The sequence below is a fragment of the Sarcophilus harrisii genome, chromosome 2 (genome assembly GCF_902635505.1).
Source record: "Sarcophilus harrisii chromosome 2, mSarHar1.11, whole genome shotgun sequence".
In the NCBI taxonomy this organism is placed as follows: domain Eukaryota; kingdom Metazoa; phylum Chordata; class Mammalia; order Dasyuromorphia; family Dasyuridae; genus Sarcophilus; species Sarcophilus harrisii.
The window spans coordinates 82,179,591-82,199,872 of NC_045427.1; the positions used below are offsets into that span (position 1 = coordinate 82,179,591).

At 32.8% G+C, this 20,282-nt stretch overlaps 1 protein-coding gene across 2 annotated transcripts in view; it reads left to right on the top strand.

The window, feature by feature from the left end:
- Positions 1-20,282, top strand: part of MTA3 (metastasis associated 1 family member 3) — a 171,907-nt gene that overhangs the window by 100,077 nt on the left and 51,548 nt on the right. For both annotated transcript variants that reach the window (XM_031950410.1, XM_031950411.1), the window contains exon 8: positions 4,312-4,411. In XM_031950410.1, the coding sequence (XP_031806270.1) occupies positions 4,312-4,411 (100 nt within the window). The remainder of the gene's footprint in view (positions 1-4,311; positions 4,412-20,282) is intronic.

Consider the following 20,282-nt stretch of genomic DNA (forward strand, 5'->3'; position numbering starts at 1 on the left):
ATTAAAAGGACTCCTGAGATTCTACATCACACTTATCAGATTGTTGAAAATGGCAATCAGTAGGTATGTTGGAGGATAGAATAATAATTATTGTTGCTGGAATAGTCAGTTGGTTCAGTCATTTTGAAAAAGCAGTTTGGAGCTTTCCTTAAGTCACTAGGTATGTCTGGGTGGTTGAGTGTTTGGAGGCCATGCCTGAAGTTGGGAAGAGTTCATTTTCCTGAGTTAAAATCCAACCTTAGATGCTAGTTAGGTGTCCTGGGCAAGTCACTTAATCCTGTTTTCTCAGGTTCCTCATTTGTAAAATGAGATGAAAAAGAAAATGACAAATCACTCCAGTGTCTTTGCCCAAGAAAACCCCAAATGGGCTCATGAAGAATCAGACACAATTGAAAAACTTCCGAATGACGAGAAATCACTAGCATTCACTTTGACTCGGGGAAATCACTATCAGCCATTGATTTCCAAAGAAATCAAAGACAGAACAGAAGTGACTCCTTTGTATGTTAAAGTATATATAGCTAGGATTTTTTTGGTTATTCCAAAAAAAATACAAAAGGAGTGCCTGTTCTATTAGAAATTATTGAATAAATTATGGTGCATGAGTTTAATGAAGTATTGCATCAATAAATTGGGGAGGGAAGGAATGAATTCAGACAAACTTGGGAAGACCTATGCAAACTGATATAGAATGCAATAAGCAAATCTGGAATTACTTTATAAATGAATTACAGTCTTATCAAGTAAAGCAGTTTTGAACTTTGATCATTGTAATTACTATAATTGTAACTACAGAATAATGATGAAACATTTTTCAGGTAATGATGGTCTATATGTCCAAAATGAGATGTGCATTTTTAGGCATAACAAATACAATGTGATATTTCTTTTTGCTTGAATATACTTTTTTTTTTGGCTGAGGCAATTGGGGTTAAGTGACTTGCCCAGGGTCACATAGCCAGGCTGTATTAAGTGTCTGAGACCAGATTTGAATTCAGGTCCTCTTGACTAAAGGGCTGGTGCTCTATCTACTGTGCCACCTAACTGCCCCTCTATTTGTTATTAAAACAGATTTCTTTTTGGCCAAAAGTAAAAGAAAAAAAAAGGTACCAGTGAAGGGAGAAAAAAAGAATGTCACAAGGTGAAATAGATAAGCAAGGATGATATTAATATTAAAATGTTAAATGTAACATATATATATATATAATAAGCTGTACATAATACAGATTTGTGTTTTCATTTACAGTTTGCTTTTTCTGTTATTTATATATGGAAATTTTAAAATGTTTTTTCAAGTTAACACAAAAATTTTTTTAATAAAAATTATCTAGACAAATGATTAAATGTTATAGACGATCAACAACAGGAAAACAGTTTAGCTGAAACACATCAGTAATGTGAAAATTAATCTAGAGAAATACATTGAAGCCAGATAATGGAAAGTATTACATGCCAAAATGTGGAGTTTGTAATTTAGCCTAGAAACCTACTAATTTGTCTAGAGTATTTATACCTATGCTTTAGGAATATCGGCATCGTTGTTATATGGATGATAGATTATTAATGGGAAGACTGGAAGCAGAGATTCCAATTTGGAGAGGTTGTTGTTTGTTTGCTTGTTTGCTTGTTTGCATTTCTACAAATTAGAAGTAAAATTTGCAGTATTGAGAGGAAAGGGACAAAAGGTGTTTGGAGTTAGGATTGACAAGAGCAGCCTATTGAATAGAGAGTGAGTTGAGGGAATAAAAGGAGTTGAATATAATTATGAGATGACAAACCTGAAAAGAATAAGATTGTCCTTGATAAAAATTAGGAAAGTTAGGAAGAAGTTTGGGTTTCAGAGGGAAAGATAATGAGACAAAAATTATATATTATAACTAGCTTGGATTTATTCTAGAAATAAAAGGGTTGGTTCAATATATTAGGATTTCTATCCATATAATAAACTATATTTAAAATGCAGCAAAAATAATTTTCTTATACCAATAAATGCAGAAAAAAGCTTTTGAAAAGATACTGACTTCATGCCTATTTAAAAAATAAACACACTAGGAAACAGGAATAAGTGGATTAATATGATTAATATTACATGGCTAATATATTAATATGATTAATAGATATATTATATCTAATAATATATTAGATATTAATATATAATACATGATATTAGATTATATATATCTAATATATGATTAGATAATATGATTATCTAATTTGATATCCATACTAGGAATAGTCAGAACAGCAAAATACTATAAACTAATTTCCCCAGTGAGAATTGATGTGGGAAATTTAAGTAATGTGGAAATTAGCTAGATGAATGAGTGTTGTTTTCATTTCTTGACATTCCTATAGAGACCTTAATCTTTCCCATCTTAGACACCATTGTCTAGTTGTGGTCAGGGGTTGGAAATCTCATTCTAGTTGGATGCTAACTTACCTCCAGCCCCCTACTGTTCTATTCCACTCTTACCTTTGGATCCACTACCCTGTTTCCCTTTGGTTTTTGATCAGGACTTGGTCATTTGTCTTTCTTGGATGAGCAGTAGTCATTTTTTCTAGTCAATGTTGAACCAAGCAGGCCTGGTCTTCTTGCCTCTAGGCAAAAGTCTACTGTTGGACTGTTGAACTGAGCCTGTTGAAGAACTTTACTCTTTATGTTGTCTCCCCTAATTTTAATGAAAACTCCTTAAGAGGATTTTTTCTTTGCCTTTTCTACTTATAACTACAGCCCTTAGCTTAATTCTTGGTACATAGAAGGTGTTTAGTAAATGTTTTCTATTCCTTTTCATTCTGATGAAGATGTAGGGCTAGTGCTAAGGAAAATGATTTGGACTAAATTTACAGATCTGGGATTCATCTTCATAGACAGAAATGTCTAATTCATTTGATTTGATGAGATTTTGATATTAAATGCAAAGTGAGAAAAGGGACCCAGACAAAACCTTAAGGTATATAGTAGAGAACTGGATTTTTGTATTTATAGTACATTTCATATGCTTGGCCAACATTCTTTCCATGAAAACAAATTTCCAAACCTGGAATGAAAGTACAAAGAAATATTGGGTTCAGTATGTGGAGCTTTAGTCTATTCTAAAATCACTCCCTTTCTCCTTGCCCTTCTCTTTATTTCCAGTCTTCTTACAACTTTCACCCAGCTGTGTATCTTTCAGTCCAGTGACTCTGGTCTGACTGCTATTCCTTGAACAAAGTGTCCTTTTTCCCAATTCCAGACAGTTCTCCCTGGCTATCTCCCATGCCAGGAAGGCTTTTTCTCCTCATCTCCACCTCTTAACTTCCCTAGCTTTCTTCAAGTTTCATCTAAAATTCCAGCTCCTATAGAGAACCTTTCCTGATCCCTTTAATTCTAGTGTCCTTCCTTTGCTGGTTATTTTAGATTTATCCTGTATGTAGTTGTTTACGTGTCTCTCTGATTCTATTGGATGCTGCTTGAGAAAAGGAAACTGCCTTTTTCCTGAAATACTTAACTCAGGGCCTCCCATAGTAGGTGTTTAATAAATGTTTATTGCCTGATTAACTTCTCTAATGCCTCCAGATATACATAGTTTAATTTATTTCATGGAGTTGTTTTTTTTTCCCTCCAATTAAAAGAGATTTATGATGCAAATACTGCATATAGCTACAAAGTCCAAAATATCCAGGAAGTATATCTAAGTAAATTATTTTTAAGATAGATGGATTTTGCATTTAAAAAGATAGAATGTATTATGTTGGAGAGTTCAAATAGTAGAAATGATACCATATTAGATAGTAGATAGAAGAAATCTAGAACAGGTGAATGTGGTAGTATAATCTTGGGGAGCTCATCATCCAAGTATGGAATTCTACATCTCTGCCTCTGCAGTCTCTAATAAGCACAATAAGCCCACTTGGATCTCTTTCTTCTTGCATTTCAACTTGTGTATTCACTTCTGCCTGACACTCATGAAAGTATGAGCTGTAGTTAGGAGCATTTGAGTCCTTTATCCTCTCTTCTTGTTACTCTGTCTCTCCCCCTCCCTTTGTACACAAACTTATTATTATTTACTTAATTTTAATGATTAGTACCTAAAATTAGCTTATTAGTAGAGAGAACAGAATTTTGTCTTGATGAATTTATAAAATGTGAAACAAATTTTAAAGTGTCTATATTTTTGTCATGTCCTCATCCTTTAATGTTTCTTAACTATTTGCTGAAGAATGACATAGCATCAAAAGGGGAAAAAGGAAATAATATGAAAAGTTTTGATGTATTTCTCTCTCTGTCTGTCTGTCTGTCTGTCTCTGTCTCTCTCTTTTTGGTTTTCCTAGTGCGGTTGGAACATTTGCTCGAGCCCTGGATTGCAGTAGTTCAGTCAGACAGCCCAGTTTACACATGAGTGCAGCTGCTGCTTCCCGAGACATCACTCTGGTAAGCTGCTTTTTGGAGACCATTCCAGTTGTTTCTTTCTTTCATTAATTCCTTATCTTATGAAAGTGGTCATCAACACCATTGATGCTGACATATGTCATATTGAAAAAGTTGCCCAGTTGTACTTAATGTGTTTGTTAATTGAACGTATATTACAGTTTCTTTGGATCCATTAGTCTACTGGATTTTGTGTGTGTGTGTGTGTGTGTGTATGTGTGATTTCTTTCCAGTTTTTCTAATATTTGCAAAAATAAAGCATTTCTTGTTCAAATTCAAATATATATAAGCATAGCTTATTAAAAATCAGTGAAATATGATTATAGTTTGAATTAGTTAAGTTAATCATAATTTTTAATAAGAAAATAAAAAATTAATATGCTTTGCAGTTAATGGTCATATTAACATTGAAATATTACTTTTCTAGCTACTTTTGAAAAAAAAATTATGGTAATTTTGAACAGTGCCAATATTTGCATAGACCAAATGAAATTCTCCCAATTAAATGAATGTTCTTGATTTATAGAAGTATCTTACTTTCCTAATATATGAAAATAAATAATATTTCTGATAGATCTACATCTTTACTTCCAATTGTAATGAATACAGGTAACTATGAATATCATTTTATACCTCCAATGAAATGAATTTGTAAATTGCATTTTGACCCAGTTATTAGGATACATAGAAGAAAGTATATGTACATTAGATAAGACATTATATAGCATAAAGAAAACTTCTTTAAAATGCTTACTTTTATGGATAATAAGTACTTAAAATAGATAGCTACAATAATAATTTTAGTTGAATAATTTTGTTTTTTAATACTGGTAATTATGTCAAGGTTTTGTTTGTTTTTGGTTTTGGTTTTTTGCAATCAATAAAGGCAACTAACATTATCTTTTGGGTCAGATTATTAATTTGTAAATATAATATACTCACTTTTTAATACTTTTTAGTGAAATCCCTGTATGTAATTGCTTTTAAGGATCTGTGGTTCTTAAGTTTTTATCACTGTGCAACAGCTGTCATATCTTTTTCTAGCTTGAACAGTTTTGCTTCTTAACACATATTAGGATCATTTACATGAAATTAGCTTATATTATCTGTGGATTTAATCCAAGGCTCTGTCAAGGTTCTTGACCCTCTTCTCTGCTGTCTTTATACTGTTTCTTCATGGTCTTTTCTTTCAAGATGATCAGCCCTGGTCTTTTTTGAGCTTTTGTCTCCTAATCACTATCTGCTTGCAACCCAGCAGTTGTCCTGTATTCCTTAATATTTTTCCCCTCACTCCACTGTCATTCAAACCATGGCCAGTCCATGTCACTTTCATCTTTGCAATATCTTTTTCTTTCCTTTGACACTGCCACTACTCTACTGTAGGCGCTTATCACTTCATACCTTGATTATTGTAATAGGATATTGTGGGTCTGCCTATCTCAATCTACAGTCTGTTTTCCCCTCAGCCATTAAAGTGATGTTCCTACTATGTCATCTCCTACTTAATAAACTTCAGTGGTTTTCTACTGCCTCTAGAAGCAAATATGAACTGCTCCACTTGGCATTCAAAGCTTTTTATATATAACTTAGTCTTCTCTTATCTTTCCAGTCTTTTTACACCTTACTTCTCAATTTTAACACTTCAATTTGGTGACATTTTCCTTCTGGCTGTTCCATGTCTTAACTCCAAGCAATCTGTCTGGCTGTCCCTATTTCTTGAATACCTTTCCTCCTATGCTCCAACTCCTGACCTCCCTGACTTCGTTCATTTAAATCTCAAATAAAATCCCATCTACAGGAAACCTTTCCCAACTATGCTGAATTCCAGTGCCTTTCCCTATATTAATTGTTTCCTGTTTTATCTTGTATATTTATTTATATGTAGTTGTTTGTATGGTGTTTTTCCCATTAGATTGTTTTTTGAGGATCCCTGCTTTTTGGGTCCCTAGCACTTCACACTGTGTTGATATAATATCTGAGGTGGGAAAAAATGTAAATTGTGATAATTCAAGAAAGTAATTTTTTTTTTTTTGTGGGTCTGCTATAGGATGACAATTACTATATTTATTTTTGTATCTTTATACCTAAACACATATATAAGATAGCTGAATATATAATATATTTTCATTCATTCACATTGGCATTAGAGTGACATATATATAATAAAGTGATATATTCATTTCTTTACATTGCTTTTTACTGGTTTGGGTGTGAGAACTGATACTTTAAGGTAAATTGTACAATGTAGATTTTCTTAGAAATTTTCTTTTACTTATTTGCCTCTAATGTGACATTAATTTTCTACTATTTTATAGTTTTAATTTAAAAATCTATTAAGTAATTTTGAACAAGTTTATAAAATAAAAGTTTAGGTCATTAAGAACCATTTCTGTTATTTTATTAAGATTAGAATAAGTATATAGATATTTTACATACAAGTAAATTTTAATTTTCCGGGGGAAAGTGTAATGTTCTGACTAGCTTTCTAGAGGGCCTTCAGACCAACCTTGGGCTCAGCAGAATAATTACCACAAGAATAGTCAGGAATAAAGTCCAAAGTCTTTATTGTCTTCTTCAGTCTCCCAGTCTGCGTCAGCAGTCTTGACCAATCAGCCAGTCAGCAGTCTGCACATCCAAATGTAATGTCCTGCTTTCTAGAGCCCCCAAGTTGGGGTGACAAAACTTACTGTTGCTTTTTTAGAGCCCCCATGCCAGGGTGGATTAAAATATAGTGTCCAGACTAGCTCTCTGGAGGATCTCCGGACCAACTGGAGTCTTTGGTCTTAGTGAAGGAGTGATGAAGGCAGGGAGAGCCACCTTGAGGCTGGTCAAGTCTTCTCCCTGTGGCTGAGTTTGTCCCCAGTTTATATACTCTATTACAATTAAATCAATTCATCTTACTGAATATAAGCCATTAATTATATCACTAAGGAACCATTATTTGTTGTAAGATTAATCAGTCATACTGAACTAAAGAACTATTAAGCACTATGCTAAACTAGATAATCATTGTCTTATCAATTCCACTGAGTTAACACCTTGTTAAGAATCCTTGCCACAGATATATTTCTCCAGAGTTCTGGCCCATTACAGGAAAGTATCTGAATTTTGTTAAATATTGATATATTTGTAATTCAAAAGATTCTAGTTAAAAAGTGTAGAGCTTCCAGGTTCAGATTCACTTTATGGAAATTCACATTACATAAATTTGACTTTACATAAAAAATTTCTGAAAGCCATATTCCAAAATAACACCTATGATAACTTTACTATATATTACTGTGCTTGTGCTCTCTCTGCTCCTGCCCTCTTGGCAGTGCCCACAGTCTCTCCTTCTGTTGTGTTTTTTTGGACGTCATGAATTTATGAACAGGTTGGGTTTAAAAAATTTGTAGTTTGTAACTTAAAATTAATTTCTCCATATAAACATTTTTTCAGTTTAGTTAGGCTCTATCTATGTCAAGCAACCAAGTATGTCATCTTATACCACCTTGCTATCAATGTGCCTAGCACATGATAAGTACCAATATTTTCCCTCTTCCCCAAATAATTTAATTTTTATGGAACAGTTACTTCTGCTTCCCCCTGTCCAGGTAGATAGGGGAGAAATTATTTTCCATTTACTATAGTTCTAGCAAAAAGAGCCACTTTTTTCTTCTCTTCCAATTAAAGGAGACTCTATGATGTATATAAGGTATGAGAGGAATAGTGTATAAGGTATGAGAGCTTTAATTCTGAGGAGGCCTAATAGTAAAGTGTATTATCATGAGGGGGAAAAGGTCAGTAGGCTTCCAAAGGGAGGTTAGCTCTGCCTCTTAAAGTACTTTGACTAGGGCTTTATTGAAAGGAGTTTTGGAAAGTGGCAGTGATCATTCAAAGTCACGAGCCCTTCTTGTCATGGGCCACCTTTATGCCTTTGTTACAATAACAATAATTAGTTAAACTTGTTCATACATTTTCCATAGAGTCTATTGCACTTCTCAGTACTGCTTTCTTGCCTATTGGAACAGCACTTTCACACTTTCTGCCCTTATTGTCAATAAGGTTTCCAGCTTTCTAATATTTTTCCCTCCTCTTGTTTGTTTCTAATTTATGGTGGCCATATATTCTTTTTTTTTTCCATTCTCTGCAGAATAATTCTTTATTGCAAATGCCATGCTGCTTTTTCCCTTATATTAAATAGAATTGAAGAGAAGCTACTCTTTTTTTATGTCAGCAAAATGAGAGTATTTTGTTTTCTGCCTTGTGCCTGTTTCTTTTTTTTCCCCTCATTTCTACTAAACACTTTTTAGATCATTTTGAGAAGAAATCATTCATGCTTCATGAGTTGGTACAAGAATAGTGTTCTTGGATGCATATCCCCAAGTGGGCATCATTTATCTTGGTGTCTGTGGAGCTCTCTTCCATTCACACAATGATTTCTGCTTTACTGAAATCTGCCAAGTATTATGGAAAACTCTTATAGACACACAGAATCTCTTTATACATGGGAGTGGATTCATTAATCAATGTAAGTATTGCAAATTGGTGCCTGGGTGGGATATGAAGTGAAAATAGATTTTTTGTCCACCCGAATTTGTATGGTTCCATTCTTCCTATCATCATTTGCTTTGAATCAATTTAAGTAGCTATCAGTAATAGCGTTATATAAACAGACCCTGTGAATCAGTCTCAGAATTAGGAGAGCAATGCTTAGAATTGACTCAATCCCTTGAAAAATGAGTCTCACTCTTTCCAGGACACTTGTACCCTCAAACCTTTCTCTTGATCTAATCTAAATTTACACCTGTATTTTATAATGGGACCTACAGAATCATGTGCTGCAAGCCAGCAGTTATTATATGGCATCCATTGTGTGCTAGGGGCTTAAGTACTTTACAAATACTATCTCATTTGATCCTCAGGACAGTCCTGGGAAATAGATGCTATTGATATCCCTGTTTTCCTGTTGAGGAATCTGAGGCAGACTGAGGTTATCACAGAAGATCACAGAGCTTGTGACATCAAAGACTAGACTTGAGTTCAGTTCTTTGACTGTAGCTAAGCTCATCACTGTCCACTGCACCAAGTAACTTGCCTGTGAGAAAGCAGGAGGCTGTTTCTGTGTCCCTTTGGTAATTCTTTATCTGGGAGCCACAGCTATAATATGCATGCTCAGCTAAGGGGATTAGCCATCAGCCCCACGCTGTAAGAAGTTGGATAGTAGTCATTTGAGTCACCAAAATCATTTACTTCTTTGATCCACAGTTTTGCTCTCTTCTCTTTGTGAGCTTTGCATTACAGCTGTGAATTATGATGGTTAGTGTCTCCTGAGTTCACAGTGCCTTTTGAGAATGTTGGAGTACATCACAAATTTCATCATTGTGGATTCTGTTGTTATAAATTGTTAAATCATTCCAGAAAACTAGCAAACTGCCCACAGCATAATAGGCAGTCTCATTTTGCTTAACAAAAGTTACTTTAACAAAGTGGCAAAGCGTGGGTGTGGATTTATGGTGGCTGAGGAGGAATGGGCAGTGCTGTTCTATTGGGATGAGTGTTCAGTGGGCAAGCCAAAAAAGTCTTTTGGGTTCAGACTGAAGGAAGCAATTTATCAAGGACTGGGATAGTCTTCCCATTTTATAAGGGTTAGTGAGATCTAGGGAGGGCTGTACTGAGAAAAACAATGTTCTGGTTGGGGATCTAGAGGGCCACACCTATTAAATGGAGGGAGTATCCATTCTGGTGTGAAATGGGGAAGGAACTTCACAAACCTGTACTATTTTATCTTCTGGCAAATGCTATCTAGACTCATTATCTTTAGGTACCATATTTAACATTAAGTTGATATGAGTAATATATTTGAAAAAAAATTATTTTTGGAAAGAATAGATAAGGTCAATTAACAGTTAACATTATAGCTATAGATCCTATTAACTGAGCTTCATTTAATTTTCTTATTACTGAATTTTTTAGTTTATTAATTTATTTAAAAGGAATATTCATAGCTAAGCATCACTGTCATAACAATCTTCAAATAGCCTTATATCTAGAAAAACTTTTGGAAGAATTGTAAGGAGTGAATAAGTAAATAAACATGGTTATTGTTCTTTACAAACTTGCTCATTAGAATACTTTTGATGGTAGAACATATAAATTAACGTGTAGAAATGAAATCAAAATACTGGTTCTTATGAAATTCAGAGCAGTTGTGTGTATATGCTTTAACTCCTTTAAAGCATGCCATAGCAATCAGTACACTCTTGCAAAATGCTGTCTTATTAAAAAATAAAATTTATTATGTCATCTCTATTACTTTTCTCATACCTACAATGGAGATTGAACCCATGATCATTCAGCTTTTATAATATCATTTATGAACTCTTCATAAAGTACTTGTCTTTAGTAAATAAGTTTTGAATTGCTTTTCCTTCAATTAAGTCTTTTGAATCTTTTTGAGAATAATTTTCATATAAAACTTTGAGGTTAAGGAGAATTTTATGACAGTCTTGTTTAGAGTGGTTTTGAATTAAGAGATTTTTGAAATTATAGCGTTTTTTAAATTTGAAAATATTTTATAAAATCACTAGCACATCACAAAATTATCCTTCCAAACTAGTAACAATAGTTAAAAGTTAAAATTTATATAACTTTTAAACCATCAATTTATTTATTTTGACCATTAATTTAGAATTTATATTTTAATGTGCCAGCTAGGTGGTGTAGTAGAGAACTAGCCTAAAGTCAGAGTGATTCATCTTCACAAGTTCAAATCCAATCTCAGATACTTACTATCAGGCAGACCTTGGAAAGTCACTTAACTTTGTCTTAGTTTCCCATTTGTAAAAGAAGCTGAAGAAGGAAATGGCAAACCACTCTAGTATCCTTGTCAAGAAGACCCCAAATGAGAACACAAATAGTTGACCTGGATATGACTGCATAACGACTTAGGGCGGAGGGGGAGAATAACTGCCTCAATTCATTATAGATTGCTGCTCCTCTAAAATTTATTACTCTGTAGCCCACCAGGTGATGGGTCTGTCTCAATTTAAGCCCATTGGCTCTAATGAGCTCATATCCTAAGGCCTTACTTGAAGTTTTTCTAGCTGGATAAGTCCTAGAAGATCTTTTCACCTTCATTGCATTATGATGCAGTAGAGTGATATTTCATTAGAGAGTTTATGTTAATTTATGAAAAATATTCATACATTATTTGTACCATGTTTAGAATTAGTGTCTACAGAAAATCACTGCAATTTTAAAATAGGAAATGTGACTTGCCCTTGCTTTAAAAGAAAATAATTTTCCTTTTATTTATTGCCTTTTACATGATTTCAATGTAAAATTTAAATTAAAAAAGCTAAAACAGCTTAAAAAGACTATGACACTAATCATCTAAATGATTTTTTTTTGCATGTTTCTATATAGGACTTTTAATAAAAGGTGCTTTAATTTTCTTCAAATTTTCCTCCAGCAGTTTAGACTTGGTGTAGTGGAAACCAAAGGAATCATTTTAAATTTTTAGCAGGAATAATGTGATAAAGATAGGTTTTAAGAAAGATTACTATTCTAGCTCCTGTTTCTAGGGTGAATTTAATTTGGGAGATATGAAGGTAATTACCTGATACAATATGAAGATATGAGATGAAGGTCTGTTTGAATTTTGGTTGGGACCTATATTTAGAAAAGACTTTAAGCACTATAATGGTATTTGATTGTCCTAACTCCCTTGAGAATAAGAGGCATGTTATCTCCATGGTATGGGGTGTAGTGGCTATTTTATCTGTTGTTACTTGTTTCTGCTCTTTTTTTTGGGCTATGCTTCCTTTTTCCCCTCTGTGTTTATTATCCTTCTCTGCTTTTTAAGCAATTATCCATTGTATAATCCAGTCCAAGGGAACTTTCCAAGCTATGGGTCACAGCCTTCTATGAGATTGGGGTGGGGTGAGAGGTTGCAAAACAGTGGCCATAATTATTAGGTATTTTTAACTACGCTTGTCACATAAATACTTGCAAATTTTTCAGTGAAAACAAAGTTCAAATTAAAATTTATAAATGAGATAAATGTAGCAAATTTTCCATGATGGTGTATGCAGCCCAGCAGTCATTACAGTATCAATCATCAGGCTTTCATTAAGCACTTAGTACCTTCTAGGCATTGACCTAAGCACTAGAGAAGATGAAGTTTGTAAAGTGCTTCACATGTTAATTCTCACAATAATTCTGTAAGTGCTATCTTTATATCCATTTTAAGATGAGGAGCCTGACATAAGCAGGTCCAGAGATTTATGCTGAGTCACAGAGTGAGTGAAGGGTATTTCATCTTAGATCAGATTCAGCTTCCCATCTATTTTATCAAACCTTGATGTCACTACTAAGTTTAAAAGTTTCATTGTCCATATTCCTTATAAAGTAATAAAATAATATTTTTTTTCATGATAGATAAACCCATTTATGATTTGAAGAGGAAAATTCACTGGACCTGTTTAAACTTGTATAAGTAAAGAAAATACAGTTTAAGTACTGGAACAGAAACACAAGCTAAAAAGTTTCAATATTAAAATTGCAGTTTATTATATTTGTATTGGGATTCACAGGTATTATTGACAGAAAGAAAAATCTACTGCAGATGCTTTGTATAAGCTTCAGATGGAAAAAGCAGGAAACCTAAAAAAAATGAAGTATCTTTATTTTAGTTTTTTGAACTTAGCTTGCCAAAGTTGCAAGTGTAGCAGTTACTCATTTCTTTGATCTCATTGCTGATCAAAAGTACAGAAACTTTCATCTATTCCATTTTTCCCTGTAGATAGCCAGATTGCCCTTCTTTAGGCAGCCTGATGGTCATCCAGGCGCAGAGGTTCACTAATTTAATAAGCTTTAGAGCTTCTTTACCACAGAACTCTCAAAATCAGGGTATTCACTAGCCTGCCTTTCCTAGTGTAAAAATTACAGGTGTATGCTTCTTCACTACCCCTAAATGGCTTTTTATTCTGAATTTAATGAAAACAAACAAAAAAAGATTATTTCCATATGCAAAGTAAAATAAAAAACGAGGATTCTATATGAAATATTAAAATTTATTATGTGGAACTTGCTTTTTTAAAAATATAAATTTAAATCTGTATTTAACTTTTAAAGCTATCTTGCTAGCCTGCATTTGCTTCTGAATTTTAAATCTCTTTGTATATTTTTCCAAGTTCTTCAATGATCATTTTTTCTTTTCTTTCATTTTTTAAACTATTGATGGTTCCCTTTTTCCAATAATATTTACCCTTCCAACATAAAAAAAAAAGAAAACATGATAAGCATAATCGAGCAAAACAAATGCACCCTTTTCCTACAATTGGTAAATCATTTTATAAATCTTAAAGTGCTACATAAATGCTAGATTTCATTATTTTCATTATCATTTTATTTCCTAAAATATATTTTCTGTACCTTTAAATTTATTACTGCTCTAGACACACAAGGTGAATAGCTTGGATCTCTTTAGTCCCCTGGAGTTTTTGATCATTATTTTTATCAGAGTTCTTAAGTGACAGGTGAGGTGGAGTCTTGGTAATCAAGAAGACCTGAATTCAAATCCACTTCTATGTGGATTCCACACTAAATGTGTGATCTTGAGCAAGTCACCTAATATCTGATCAGTTTCTCAGTTGTAAAATTGGGATAGTAGTTCCAGGGTTATTGTGAAGCATATTTCTAAAACATTTATCCTAGTACTTTAGCATAGTAGATGCACAATATGAGCTTATTCCTCTATCCTGAAGTCTTTTACATTATTTGACTTTATACTGTTGTTATTATACAAAATTCTCCTAGTTCTGTTCACTTTACTCTGCATTAGCTTTTTTTTCTTGTTTTCTTTTTTTTTCTGATTATACATGTACATTAATTTTTAAAAACACATTTCTTTATGAATCATATTGAGAGAGAAAAATCAGAACAAAAGGAAAAAAAGCCATGGGAGGGGGAAAAAAAGACAGAAGAAAAAGGGAAAAAAAGTGAACATAGCATGTGTTAATTTATATTCTGTCTCCATAGTTCTCTCTTTAGATGCAGATGATGTTTTTTGGCCAAAGTTTATTGGAATTTATATATCAGTTCTTACAAGTCTTCCCAAGTTTTCTAAAAACTTCATTATTTCTTATAGCACAATAGTATTCCATTACTCTCTCTATATAAAACCCAAAGATGCCAGATCATTTTTACGGAGGAGGAAACTGAGGCAAACAGAGTTAAGTGACTTGCCCAGGATCACACAGCTAGGAGGTATCTGAAGGTAGATTGAACTCAGGGAAATGAGTCTTTCTGACTCCAGACCCAGCACTCTATGCACAATGCTGCCACCTAGCTGCCCGAGTATACATTACAATTTACATCACAGCTATATTACAATTCTTTAAGTGGTGCTAAAAATGATCTTTTAGGTGATGAGCCTTTTTTTTCTCCTTTGATGGCTTTGAGGTATCCTGGTGATATGACTGAATCAAAGAATATGTAGAGTTTAGTGATTTTTTTTTTTTGGCTATGGTGCCATATTTTTTCCCCAAAACCCCTTCTAGCAATTATTCTATTTTCATATGGCTGTTGCTCAGACTTCTTCCATTTGGAATGGCTTGTTCATGTGTTTTGTTGTTCAGTAATGGCTGACTCTTCGTGACCCCATTTTGGGGTTTTCTTGGCAAAGATACTGGAATCTGAGACAATTAGGTTTAATAAGTAACAGGCTGGACTTGGACTTATGAAGATGAGTCTTTCTGATATTAAGTACAGTGCTGTCCCATATTGTTTGAGCATTTACCAGGAATGGTACTTATTTGTAATTTCAAACAGAATTTGGTAGAATCCCTTGTCCTATTTATATAGTGCTAGAATGAATTATTCTTCATGTTTAATAGCATTTACTTGTAAATTATTATAGTCCTGAGGTCTCCTACCCTTACTCCCCTTGGAAAAAAAATTTATGGCTTCTATTCTTATTTTGAGGCTGACATTTAAATTCATTGTTCTGCCAAGAGAACAATTTATACAGTAATAACAGTATTGTAAAAACAAACAACTTTGAAAGATTTAGAATCTTTGATTGGTTTAATAACTAACCACAATACTGGAGGACTCTTGATGAAACATGGTACCTACCTCTGGTTTAAAGAGGTTATAGACTCAGATTAAAAAAAACAACAACACACATAACCAATGTGAGAATTTGTCTTGCTTGATTACACATGGTTATAGAGGGTTTGATTTTCTTGCTTTTCTCAGCATGTGAGGGGTGAGGCGTGGAAGGAAAGGAATTTAAAGTAAAAAATAAAAGTGATTTTAAAAATAAATTCTCTTTTAACCTGAGCATTTTATATTTTTGTACATATTCTTTTGTTTGAATTCACCAGTTTTATTGTAATATAATTGACCTGTATTGTTTTAGTTGGCTTTATTTCTTTGTTCTAATTTACCTTTTTTCATTTTTTGATATTGATCATTTAATTTTCCCTTTTTCAAATTTAGTTGAAATATTAATTGGCTTATCAATTTTATTTTTTTCTTCTAAAGCAACTTCTGATTTTATGTATTAGTTTCATAGTTTATTTTATTTTATTTATTGGTATTGTTAATATCTTCTACTAACCAAGGTTTTTGAATTTCGATTCATCAGATTTTGTGGTTGTTGTTACATCCCCACTTTATTCTGTTCTTTTGCTGATTGAAATACTAATAGATATAAATTTTCCACTGAGGACTTCTTTGAAAAAGTTTTTTGGGGGTAGCTAGGTAGAGCAATGGTTAGAGCATTGGCCCTGTGGTTAGGAGGGCCTGAGTTTAAATCCAGTCTCACATACTAGCTATGTGACCCTGCACAAGTAACTTAACTTCATTGCCTTCTTCCTTCCTCTCTTCTTTCCTCCCCCAAAAGAAAAGGTTTATCTTGTCATTTTCTTTAATGATAATTTCTTATTTTCCCTAATCTGTTTTTTTTTGACACAGAAATTCTTCATGATTATTTAGTCTACTATTAATTTCCAATTATTCAAAGACCTCATTTTGCTCTGTGAAAGGTGTATTTGGTATTTCTGTTTTTCTCAACTTGTCTGTGGCATCTTTGTTACTTACCACATATTCAGTTTCTGTTTGGTGCTGGAAATGTCTGAGAAAAATATAGACAATAGTTTCTCATTTAACAATCATCAAAGATCCATCTAACTTTAAGAAAAGTTAGATAATAATTCTGTACCTCTCCTTTTTATCTTTTGTCTTGATTTCCCTCATTTAGAAAAGAGTACATCGAGACCCCTCACTAATTAACAGTTTTTGTACTTATCTCGTACAACACAATTTCATTTTTATTTCTTTGTCTGAGGTCATGATTGCAACTACATCTTAAAGATGTTTACCTGATGTCATCTCATACCTGTCAGATTGAATAACATGACAAAACTGGAAAGTGATAAATATTGGAGAGAATATGGGAAAATTGGTAGAGTTGTGAATTGATAAAAACCTTCTGGAGCAGAATTCAGAATTATGCCCAAAGGGCAACCAAATTGTGCATACCCTTTGATATCTCAAAAGAGATAATTAAAAAAGAGAAAAGGAACTCCATGTGCAAAAATATTTATAGCAGTCTTTTTGTGGTGGCAAAATACTGGAAATTGAGGCAATGCCCATCAATTGGAGAATGACTAATCAAGCTGTGTCATATGAATGTACTAGAATACTATTGTGCAATAAGAAATGATAGGCAGATTTAAGGAAGATCTGGAAAAAAAAATGTATGAACTGATGCAAAGTGAAATGAGTAGAACCAGGAAAACATCACACAGCATCAGCAACATTGTGTGATCAATGTGACTCAGCTCTTCTCAGTAAAGTACAAAGGACTCAGAAAGGAAAATGGTATACACAATGAAATAAAGGTATACTCAGAATGTACAGATCAAAGCATTTTTTCCCTTTTGCTTTTATTCTTTTGCATGGTCATTTTTTCCCTTCTTTTGATCTGTTTCTTAAATACTTGCCATACAATGAAATGGATGAAAAGACCTTACTAATCACAACTTTCACTTTAAACACTTAATACATTTCAAAATATGAATCAATAGGAAACCTTTTTTTTTTTTTCACCATGAATAGATTTGATATATTTGTTCATACTCCACTGAGTAAAATGGTTAAAAGACATTTTGTGATGGTACTTTGAAACAGGTATTTGAACTTGAAAATTTTAATGTTATGACTACAGTTTTATAAGTAGATTTCTGTCTAGAAAAGTGATATAAGCTTTATTGCTAATTATAACATCATTTTCCATGAAAGGGAGTTTTCTGACAAAGTATTGATCTTGACTGAATTGTTCGAAAAATTATTAAGAGTAGTAATAATCAGTGGCACATATTTGAGAAATTATGTATCCAAAAACAAGCTTACTCATTACTTTATTGTTATGGTTCCCTTATAAAGATATTTTAAACATAAATTATTTTGTCAGTAAATATTTTTATTCAACATTTGTAGACTTAGATTTTATTTTCTGTAACTCATTAAATTATTTCTGTAAATTCTTTTATGAAAAATATTGAGACTATGGCCAAATTTTTTTTTTAAAGGGAGGACAACTCAATATGAAATTTGGAAGCCCCTGCAGTACAGAAAAACAAGGAAAATAATTTTAGCTTATTCTGAAACTCTCTGTCTTTACAGCAAAGGTTCTTTTTTTTTTTAAATAAAATCTAAAAATTTTTTTACATCATAAACATTTCTCCCAGTGTCTTTCTCATTTCCCCTCCCAGAAATCTATAACTACATGACAAATAAAATCTTTTTAAGATTAGAAAAAAAGAGACAAAACCTAACAAAACTTAACAATACACTCCCCCCCCAAAAAAATTCAGAAAACATGAGTATTATTCCATACCTGTGGATCTCCCATCTCTTCTAAGGAGTGAGACCAGTGTATCATTACATTTCTTCATTGGAACTATCCTTAATCTTTATAATTTTGCAGCTTTCAGTTTTGATAAATTTTATTTTTATTACATGTTTGTATTCAAGTTGCATATTCATTTCTTATACTGCTTACTTTAATCTGTATCAGTGCATGTAAGTCTTTTCATGTTTCTCTATTCATATTTGTTGGGGTTTTTTTTTTAATAGCATGGTATATTTTATTATATTTGTACCTCACTTTATTTAGTTCCCAATCCATGGACATCTACTTTGTTTCTAATTTTTTGCTTCCAATGAAAAATTTTGTTATAAATATTTTAGCATATTGGATAATTTTCTTATTGGTGATCCTCTTGGGTTATATGTCTATTTTGGAATCTCCGGCTTTAAAGGCACTACTAAAATTTAAGTAATTTGATTTGTACATTTCCAAATCACTCTCCAAAATGGTTGTGCTTATTTGCTCTATCAAAATGTCCTTTTGTGCCTATCCTTCTCTAGCCCTTCCAACTTTCACTTGACTTTTGTCATCTTTTTGCCAATTTACTGGATATGAGGTTAAATTTCAAAGTTGTTTTGATTTCCCTTTCTCTTAATATTGTAGAGATAAATTTTTTAACCTGAGGTTTATGGACCTAAGAGGTCACAGGAGTCAGTGGGTAGATTTCAGGGAATCTGTGAACCTAAATGGCAAAAAACCCAAAACAAAATAAAAAAACTCCAATCCCCAAAAGCAAACAAACAAAAAACTCCAGTGTATTGCATTTTATTCCTTAAATTTTGTTGCGTTCCTGCCAAAAATTAAAAAAAAAAGTATTATTTGTTTTTGAGACTGGTTCTTCTTGTCTTGCCCAGGCTGTAAGTACAGTGTCTACTGATAGTCTCAAATCAGCAACTTTAATATGCTTCATTTTTAACCTGAGCCAATTTACACTCTCTAGGCAACGTGGTGCCCCATCCACTTTCCTGCATTGGTATTAGGCTTAACACGTACATTTAGTCAGATCAGCATGCTATGGCTTTACTTCTGAGGTCAGGAGATCAGCCAGCCTCAGCCTCTTCAGTAACAGGAATTATAAACATACCAAAAAAAGTGAAGAGTCCTTGCTTTAGAATCTTAAAGAAAATGACTGGGAATCTCTTGTGTCCTGACATAAATTAGTAATATCATAAGCTGATATATTTGATGATTTGATTGTGGAGGTTATTTTATGAATTATAAATGTATGCCAAACAATAAACAGTAAAGCTTTTGACTTTATCACAGTATGAGCTTTAAGCATGATGGCCTAAATTTGACTCTTTATTTTGAATAAAAGTAGGATAGTATCATGTTTCAGTAATTTTATTCATGTGTACTGGTTCTCTTTTCAATAGAAATGATGTTCCAAGCCCACATTTTCTGGCAGCAAGTAACATTTAAAATATATATATATATTATTAGTGATGGAATTTTAACTGAAAAAACAGATGGCAGGAGAAAACTATGTATTTTTACAGACTAGAGAAAGTGAGAAATGCATGGCCAAGTCTTCCCTGTCAATCTTTCTCTTAAAATGCTTCCATTTGTCAGCTCCATCTGTTGAAGACGCTATGAAATGTGACAATACTTACACAATTGTTTAGCAGAGGTAGCATATTGTACTGATTTTGTTGTGGTTGTTGAGATTTAAATTTCAATGAGATTAACAATTAGTATCTATATCTTTAAAAACCTCCGTTATTTATGAAAAAATGGGTAGTAGAATTTTTAATGTCTTGCTTATAAATGGTAATGTCATGAGCGGCTAAGGATTTCTTTTATTAGATTTTGCCCTCTAATTTATTTAAGGTAGTTTAAAGTCAGGTTAAACAAACAAACAAAAAAAATGCCTGATAAGGTGCATTGAATCTATACAAATATGGGACCCTCTTGAACTGTTCATATCCTTTGACTCAACAAAACCATTAC